This window comes from Lytechinus variegatus, chromosome 15, assembly GCF_018143015.1.
Source record: "Lytechinus variegatus isolate NC3 chromosome 15, Lvar_3.0, whole genome shotgun sequence".
In the NCBI taxonomy this organism is placed as follows: Eukaryota; Metazoa; Echinodermata; class Echinoidea; order Temnopleuroida; family Toxopneustidae; genus Lytechinus; species Lytechinus variegatus.
The window spans coordinates 8,620,001-8,630,070 of record NC_054754.1 but is presented as its reverse complement, the minus strand read 5'-3'; the positions used below and the strand labels follow the sequence as shown (position 1 = coordinate 8,630,070).

The window sequence follows — 10,070 nt, the reverse complement described above, 5'->3', positions numbered from 1 at the left end:
TTTTCGGACTTACGAACCTTCCGAACATAAGACCTTATTTCGTTTTCGGACTTACGAACCTTCGAAATAACGCCACAAATGTTTGGATTAATGAACCCTTTTACGTTTGCGGATTAACGAACATCGAGGTAAAGGCAATTTACGTGTTTCGGAATTACGAACCTTCGGAATTACAAAGTGTAACCATTTGTACCGGATGGGGAGGGCAGTCAAATGTATTGCTGTACACATGCGTGACCAAATGGCAATCCATGGTAACAGAATTACAAAAAAATCAAAGAAATTTGGCTGTTATTTTTGCTCACAGCATCCAGATATCTCAACATTTTTCCATTTTCTGAACTTACTGCTATGCATGGCCACTTGTGCTATAATCTGAACCAAGATTTTTAGAAAACCCCTCACACGTTCAGATGTGAATGACGGATATGTGCTATGGTAACGAAATTACCAGAGAAATGAGTCACTTTGCAACACAAAGTTTAGTAAAAGTTTTTTCTGAAATCTACAACACACTAGCTCCAATTTAACGTCTGATTTGATTCATTATAAGGTCAACTTTATTTTGAAAAGTAATTTATTCACAAATATCATCAACAAATTTTCATGATTGGTCTTTCTTTTGGGGAAGTACATGGTAACAGAATTACACAGTGGTAATAGAATTACGCCTCTGACATTTGTGAAGGAAAATATTTTTAGGCATTTATGACTGAAGAAATGCCTCAATAAAGCTTGTTTATTTATTCTTCTCTAATACTAAACACAAACTTAGTACTTCACATCTATAATATAAAATAAAGTACAAGTATATAGTATGTAATATGTGGCTTTACCAGGAATAAACAGAGTTTTACTTAATATTAGGGATCAGTGGTAATTGAATTTAAGTTTATTTTCAACATCACTAATACTCATGGTAACAGAATTACATGGACTGCAGCCATATGTATACACATCAAGAATTTTACAAAAAACTGAGGACAGCATGTGATCAGATCTGCATATTTAGTCAAAAATTTGTGTAGATAATAGTTTAAGATATTATATAGTCTTTGATTACTCAAAAGAAACATAGTTTCATATACAATGGGCATCTGAAAACAGTTGAACTGAAACTTTCTATTTGGTTGTGCAATAAATGTACTGGAAACGAGAAACAATGCTGAAACCTCATGAAAATGGTCTTGACATTTACATTTTGAAAGAATGTTGTGGATAACTAAGCAAATTGGTTCTTAATTAGTGCACCAGTGAATCTAATTCTCTTTAAAGGTAAGGATTCATTTTCTGACAATATGTGGCTCATTGAGGACTGCAATAGCAGATCTGAGTATAAAATCAATATCAGACATCTTCCTGACAGATGTATTTCCCAATTATGACCCTAAGAAACTGCAGTGATTTGAAGATCATATGTCATATTCCTGACCTGAGTTAGTTTTCTTAGGCCAATTCCGTGATTGTATTCTATTTTATCTCTATTACATTTTTTTATCTTTCATATAAAATATAAAAATTTATCCGAAAATTATTTTTTATCTCCTGTATCTAAATATGAATGCTGTACATTTCTACCCATTTCCAATTGAGTTTGTCTTCTGTTATGTTGCTATTCTCAGACGTTTTGTTACTAATGACACTGTTGGTATCACCATCTTCTCCTTAGAGGAGTGTTCATTCTGTGTATCATCCTTACGTGAAGGGTCATCATTGTTGCTCACTTACTCCATCCCTAAAGCAGTCATTATTGGATGACGCTGACTTTGCATGTTTCTGAACATTCATTTCATAGGGGTAGAGAACAGTATTGGTTTGGTGCTAATTAAGACATCTTGAATATCTTTGTCAAAATCCACCACACTTTCGGAAATGTCATCTGTATCAAGATTTAGTATGATGTTTTAGTATGTTTTATGGATCTCTCTTCAGCTTGTTCCACTCATTAATTTTTACTGCTCGCTACACTGTTCGCCAATTAATGCCAGAGTCTGGTCCCTCACCATGGCTTGTTGCAAAGAATGTCCAATCTTCCGATGCAAGGAGAGTTACACAGAAGATATCGCTTAAATTATTATGCAGCACCATTTAAAAAATATAACAAATTCTTTGAAGCATAGAACTACTCCCAGCCATCCCAGAATTTTCTTTACTGAAAAATTCACTACAGACTGTTGAGGGTGAGTTGATCAGGGGCAATTACAAAAAAAATGAATGCTATTCTTGTCCAAGGCACACACAGTGAACATGGTCACTTTGTGATTGTGCATCCAGTATATTGGATCTCATGAGAACTGGTTCTTGGCAGTGACATTTTTTGCAAAATCAATCTGGATGACAATTTTGTTAAGATCATCCTGCATAATCATTCTTCTACTCCTCCTCACGAAGTGATTGCCTATTAATCCTTTGTAAGGCATTCACCTACATTGTATGCTCCATCAATATACTTTATTAATGCCAATGTACATTATCTTACCTTTTTTCTGAATATTATACCGAATGAAGGCTTGATGTCAAGTAATTGTATAATCTCATCCTGATTTGGAGTGTAATTACTAATCAGAAGGCTTTTAATCTTTAACTATGAACTACAGCTAAGATATCAACATGCTAATGGAACAAAATGGGCTAACACACACCCCTTCAAAGATATGATAATGGTAATTCTGTTACCATGTAATTCTGTTACCAGAGTTACAGCAGAATTAGAAATATTTCAAAAAAATGTTGCTAAATCTTTAGTTAAGTCACAAGAAATGAGAGAATTCAGAATTATATAAAATTCAAGTATTTAGTTCATAGGAAAAACTTTTTCAGTTTTATGGTAATGGAATTACATCCGTTTTGTAGTACATTGCAAAATTTTCTCTGAGAAATTTGAAAATACCCATGATAAAGACATTTGCTACTGGTAATTATTGCACCTTCACACACAACATTAGATGATTTTGAAACATTTCTTTAGTTATCAAATTTATCCAAATTAATGTAAGATATATGTTCTCTAATTGAAAATGGTCATCAAATTCAAAAGATCGTTCAGCAAAAACCGTAAAAGATATTGGAAAAGGTTTTCAGTTCCTTAAAATATAAGGTTTGTGTAAAAAGGACACTCACATTCAGATGCACATCATTAATTTTGAAATTTACTGTTTTTACCCTCTCCCATGTGGAATTGCCCCAAATCATTTCCAAACACCCCCTGAACGAGTTTTTCTCTGTGTGCAAAATAACCTGCTAAAAAAATTAAAAAACCTGTAAGAATACAAAATACTGTACCCTTTCCTAAAATCATTTAAAAAATCCCTTTCATTACGGATTATCATTATAAAAAATTTGGCAAGTGATTTCATAATGTAGTCATCCAAAACTGCAAGAAAACTTCAAAGTAAAGGTTCAATTTAATCTTAATTTCTCCCTGAAAATAGTCTTGGAATGATTCTTGTTACTTAATACTGAATATTTTATAGAATTACTTTCCAAGCTTGTCAATGATTTTAAATTAAATAATACTATCATCTTGATTAGTTACAAGGTCATGACATGGATACTTTGTTTTGAGGACCATTTGAAAACTTATTTCTAAAGCTTTGCTCCAAAGCATTCAGCTTCTTGTATAATAACTCTGGAAAGTCTGGATTCATGTCAAGCTGAAAAAGAAGGAAGAAAAGGAAAGAGGGATATAAGGAGATGGGGAGTCAGAGAGAGATAGGGGTGGCAGGGAGGTGAAAAAAAATAAAGCATCAATCAAAATCAAATGAAAGAATGAAAAATATGAATAAACATAACACATTTCCATGACAAATATGCAGGCACTACCAGCGTTCCTCATTCGTTGCTTATTTTCATATAATTATTCTTTATTTTTCTAAAATGTAGAAACCATACATCACCAAATGTGAATGGTTTGGAATCTTTCCTTACAAATCCACATTATTTCCCTTTACATCTTTTCCATGTCAAATATGATAAAGAGCTCTGTAACAGTATACCACATAAAATGTGTAGATGTGAAAGAATGATGAACTCGGCAGGAAAAAAAAAGAATTATTCACAAAAAATGTAGAAGTAGAAGGGTGATTCACCCCCACCCCCCACTACCTTACTGTGAGACAACATAGATAAATGTAAATGCAAACATTGACCGGAATACAAAACCCTGAATTCTATATCTTGGGGAAAATACCCCTTTTTCATGAGATGATAGATTATCGAATCCTAGCTCTTAATTTAAAAAACTTTGTGCTTCTTTGCTATCTCAAAAGGGAATCTATCATTTGGGAGTGATGTTATGGCAGCCATGTTTTGTTTTCCTCCTATTCCTGGGGGCCATTCATAACGCTGCTCAGATCGATGTTGCATACAATTTTGGCAGATGCCTGGCAGTACTTTCTTGCGCTAATGACTCAATACTCAAAATTCATCGTCTAAAATGAATGGGGGGGGGGTGTCCAAATTTTAGAAATGGGGAAACAAAATGCATTCATATACTTATAAAAATGTGAATTCTACTCAATACAGATCAGGTTTCAACTTAAATTGATGGGATCAAAATGAATAAGAACCTGGTGTAGTGCTAAAGAAAGTGTCGGGAGTCATGCATAAAGATGTTTGTAGCTTACAAACATCCTTATGAAGCACTACCATGGATGTTAATATTTCAGATATAAGATTTTTTTATCTAGCTCTGATTCATATTTGAGATTTGCAATGAAACATTATATCCTCTCTTTCCTTTCGTTAGCCGTATTCTGAACTCAGATTTAATTCAAAATATGGTGTGAAGGTGCGGTTTAACTATGAATAGCCACCTGTGACACACATCTCTAACAATACAAGTTAAATTAACCAGCTCATTTGACACACAAATTATTCATATCTGTCAGAAAAAAATTAAATGAAATTGTTTTCTTCATCATTAAAGAACAAGGAAGTAAACATAACAAATGATGTAAACTAACTTTTCACATGTTTGGCTTTCCATGATATTGGCCCAAAATAGATTGTGTTCTAAGTTAAACCCGACTTCAGAATACAGGATACTCAGTTTTGATAAAGGTAATACCTTGTCAGTGTGAACATATCTAGTTCCAAGCACGGAGCAATGACTGACATACTTCACATCGGACTTGGTAGTCTCTGGAGAAGAACTGAATAACCAAACCTGTCAACAACCAACGAGACAAGAAACGCATAACACTCAGTTCAGGGAAAAAACTACACAGAAGGCTCAGGGGAATCCCCCCCCCCTGAAATGCTAAAAGGAGCCCTGGAAAAAATCACCATTCACTGCGATGATAAAGTTTTTCCAATGTTGCAGATTAAGGCAGTACATTGTGACATGTACATGTGGCAACTGGAAATTTTTTTAATAATATATGGAACCGCTTTGTTGTCATGTATGAATATGATATAGAAACAATGGTATACTAACTCAAGTATAGAATTATATATATACAGTACGAATAAAAAAAAAAGTTTACACTTTGAAAAAGCCCTGGGAAGTAAAAAAATACTACATGTGGGTAATTTTTCCACATATATTCTTGGATTTGGGTCTCATCGATCCAACGAAAGTAAAAATTTTCAAAGAATGTTACACTTGAGTGAGCACTGTCCATTTTTGTAAAGCTCGCAGAAATGCTACTTTTCATGCTGTGTCAAGGGGAAAATGCGACATCAAACTTACCCTGCGAAACATTTCTCATACATTTCCCTTGCACTTTAAGTCAATTGAAATAAAACAGTACATGCAAGCATCTGTAACATTTTGCCACCAAAATTAAAGTTTCAACACTTAGTAAGCACAGCCTTTACCCTTTTGTGCCAGCTGGATCTGAGGACATAACTATATCTAAACAAAAAGCTTATATCAGACATCTCCAACATTTTTTCACTAAGTTTTTGTCATATAAAGTGGGTTTACATTTCATTTTTCATTTAATACTTGATTCTCCACACTTTTCCCAAGCTTGACAATGATTAACAAAATGAAAATCAAGCCTAAGCCATTTCATAAAAATCACAGCTCAGTATAAAGCAAATATCGTCACGATGGCCACGGTGTGTGGGGGAGTGGGGTGATGCACAGTGACACTCTTCAATGTGTTTTGGGCAAGGAAACAAGTTAAAAAAGGTAAAAGATGTCTTCAAATCAATTTCACTAACTAAATTCCATGTGTTCTTATTAATGTCTACTTTTATTCGCATAACTATTTCAAAGCTCTGCGCAAATCATTTTTCACTAACTTTTCAAAAGTAAGTGGTGCTCACTCAAGCGGAAATATTTTTCGATAGTTATATCGTCATTTGCTTAAATGGATCTGTACCAATGTTAAAATGTGGAAAAATATTCAAGATACTACAAATGTATACTAGTAATTTTACAGGACTTTTTTAAGTGTAAACTTTTTTTTGATACGCACTGCATATATATTCCAAAGAAAATCCAATACTACATCTCACCCCAAAATTCACCCATTATCAATGATCAAAGATGTTAACCCCAAAGTATATAAAAACTTGTCATACTTACTAATGCTTCAGCTCCATTATACGGAGTAATACAAAGCCTTGGTGCTACAACTCGAAACTGGCGATAACAAAAAGAAAAAGAAAATATGATAAATGTCTGAACTCCATTACATAAAGCACTGCAGTCAATTAATAGTTGATATACAATCATGTACATGTATGTATTAGTTGCTTATGAATCTAAAATTGATTAGCCATTTATTTCTGTTCTTTCCATTCCAATGAATTGAACTTTAAGTCGGGTGTGGACTTTGCATTGAACAAAATAATTTTGTCCCAAAGAGTTAGTCTTCTCTACCTACAAATACAAGAATGCATTATAAAATTCAATCAAATTAAGCAAAGATACAAGCAATTTGGTTATACCATACTTCTTTAGACTGCTGATGGTTTCAATAGGTCTTTATAGTTATTTCATCTAATGATTGGGTGAATATGAACCTCTAGAGAATGTCTCTCTCGTACTCAGCAAATCTCCTCAAGATTTTCTTATTTCTTCCACCAAGTACTATATCGCTGTAACTTCTGAAGGTTTCCATGGCAAAGAAGAATAGTGTAATAGGTTTCACGGTACACCATGTATCTTTCTTGGGCAAGTGTTAGTCAGAGATTGGGTGGTCCTTTTCAGGACCAACACTTGCCCAAGAAAGATACATGGTGTACCGTGAAACCTACTACACTACTATATTACTCAAAATCAACCAATGTCAACCTCATGATAAGCATCATTTTGAAACTGAGGAAATGGATTTTTCAAACTGTATGGAAAACTAAAAAATCTGTGGCCAACTTATAATTGGGGTTTTGAGCTGGGTGTCCACAAATATGCTTATTTTACCACATTCTTTGTATGACTATGTTAGGGACAACTGCCGATACTGGTGCTCTTGTAGAAAGGGGAGGGTATGTGGATGATTATGCCATCATGCACCAATGCCAAAAGGGAATATACACATTTCATGGGCAAAGCCAGATCCTGCCACACCACTTTGATAGATGCTAAATTAAGAGCGCTAAACAAGCCTTACCAGATATAATAGAGGAGTAGTAAAAGACCACATCCATCCTGGTAATATAGGTGATGTCATGTTAGTGGAGGTGAATCCAGGACACATAACCCTGCTGTAAACACCCTGAGAATTAAACTTGTCATTCAATGCCTGGCTTAGAAGATCTATGGCATACTTGGAGGAGCTGTAGGGCTCTGGTCTGTGGATAAAAGACAACCAAATTGTAAAAATGATGATATATATATATATATACAGTGGTGCTAAAAAGTTAGTGAACCCCTCCAGAAAATAAATATACAGTCCGACCTCTCTTATCCGGACACGTTGGGACCAGCACCAATCCGGATTAAGGGATTTATCCGGATCTGGGAGACCCAATATTAAATACATGCAGCTGTGCTGCCAGCTGCCTCCCCAGGCCACCGGCGGTAGCTACAGTAGTGGGCGTACGGTAAAGACAATATTCACTGCAGAGTCAGTGCAAATTAAGGCAGTGTTTTTATAGAAATGAAATCGATCGATGGCCATAAAACTCTTGGATAATTTACCTGCTAAAATGACTGAGGTATACATCGAGCATACCTCATAAGAAAGAGAATGACTCGATGAAACCAAGTTTTAAAATTAGACCATCGCGGCGGGTATCGCAGGTTCACAATGTCAGCCATTGTTACACTGACTGTAGGCTCAAACATGATAGATGGCGCTGTTCGTATTGAGGCCTAAACTTAGCTAGCAAGACATGTGTTGTTTTTCCCGCGAAGCAAAGAGGAATGTGATGAAATGTTTGCGCTGCACCCTGATTTACTGGAAATTATCATTCCTAAAGTTCTTTTGGTGATTTGGGTGAGATATTTTCATGAAAAATATGTTTGGTGTAGGGTAATCCAAGTGAGTTTACGTATAGGCTTGAGTTTAGATTGAAATCTCATTTCCTCACGTACCAGTACTAGATTAAATAAAAATTAAAAAATAAAAATCTCGGCAAGTGTGCGTCCGGATAATAGAGAGATCCGGATAAGGGGAGGCCGGATAAGAGAGGTCGGACTGTATTTAAAAGTGTTCAAGTTCTGCCTGGCTAAAGCCAGGGTAATAATATCCAAGTCCTTTGGAAGCGCATAGGGACGTTATGACATAATGAGATATGCACTATACAAGAACTGCGTTATTATATTCAATTGCGAGGTCAGGTGATAAAATAACTACGTTCAATACTTAGCATGATGGAGTGCACCACTGTAAACAGAGCCAAGTAACTCTGCTGAATGCCTGGCTCAGAAAAAACACTTTTATATATTCTTATATTAAGGTACTTTTATAAATTCTGGGACAATATGAGAACTGATGTTGTTATTTTTGCACTAATCTGGAATACAAATCCCTGCTCATGTCTTCTCTCCTCCTCCTTCTTCTTTTCTTCTTCTTTCTCTCTCTCTCCCATCCCTCCACTCCACTTTCCCAGAATACTGACATTATTATTTTTCTTCATTTAACGGAAATAAAAAATCCAAGGTCATATCATCTAGATCTCCTCCTCCTTGCCGACGTCCACCTTTCATCCTCTTCCAACAACCTCCTCCCCTTCTTCCTCCTCCTCTTTCTGTTTCTCCCATCTATGAAAGTACTATTTGTGAGTCCATACCCATTTTCATGTTGTATATCATCTATACTAAATAGCTCGGCTGATGCATTGCTCGACGAAGTCCATATAATCTGGCAGCCATCATTAGCACACAGAAGGTCCATTAGACCTCGAATCTGTAGAAACATCAAATAATATTAATAAGGTTTAAAAATTTAAATGGGTACTTTGACCTGAAATGATAATGCACTGTGCATAAAGATACTATACAATACATATAAATTTACAAGGCTTTGAAATTGTACAGTGGGAATTATTCACACGAGATTGGACTGGCAAGTACTAATTTTTTCCAAGGGGAAAGCCCTTCTCTTCATCACTTTCATTTCTTACTTTAGTTTTTCCCCTTATCACTTTTGCACCCCCATCCCTACAAGTGGCACTAAGAGCACATGCCCCCTTGCCCCGATCAAAATATGCCACTAAATATTAGAAATATGCACTCTTGTAATATCTGTTTGCAGAATACAGATATTGCTTAATGAAAAATAATTTCATAAATGTATGTCATACCAGTACATAGTGTCCAAAAACATTAGTACAGAATACATTTCTTAGTCCATCTTCTGTGGTCCCATCTTGGACGTTGAGCAGTCCCTCACCAGTCGATAAAATTCTGATGAACTTCATGCTGAAAGATAAAGAGATTAGTTCTGGGCTCATTAACACAAAGGTTAGCAATCAACTGCGAAATGAAAAGGCCTACCAAGATCGTCATTGCATGCACATTTTGCTCAGTAGATTAACAACCAATCAGAACTGTTCTTTCAAATTAGCAATTAATCGCTTTGTGAGAACCACTCTTAAAAGAAATGGGAAGGAAGATGCTGATTACGATGAATCTAAGAAAAGATCTATAATATAATATTTTAAAATGCCTT

At 35.2% G+C, this 10,070-nt stretch overlaps 1 protein-coding gene across 2 annotated transcripts in view; it reads right to left on the bottom strand.

The window, feature by feature from the left end:
* Window positions 1-542: 542 nt before the first annotated feature.
* The window catches only part of LOC121428483 (3-keto-steroid reductase/17-beta-hydroxysteroid dehydrogenase 7-like), a 13,966-nt gene continuing 4,438 nt past the window's right edge, over window positions 543-10,070 (bottom strand). For both annotated transcript variants that reach the window (XM_041625111.1, XM_041625112.1), the window contains exons 4-9: window positions 9,703-9,820; window positions 9,190-9,305; window positions 7,566-7,746; window positions 6,539-6,595; window positions 5,069-5,167; window positions 543-3,653 (exon numbers count right to left, since the gene is read on the bottom strand). In XM_041625111.1, coding sequence (XP_041481045.1) covers window positions 3,540-3,653; window positions 5,069-5,167; window positions 6,539-6,595; window positions 7,566-7,746; window positions 9,190-9,305; window positions 9,703-9,820 — 685 coding nt within the window. In that variant the 3' untranslated portion in view covers window positions 543-3,539. The remainder of the gene's footprint in view (window positions 3,654-5,068; window positions 5,168-6,538; window positions 6,596-7,565; window positions 7,747-9,189; window positions 9,306-9,702; window positions 9,821-10,070) is intronic.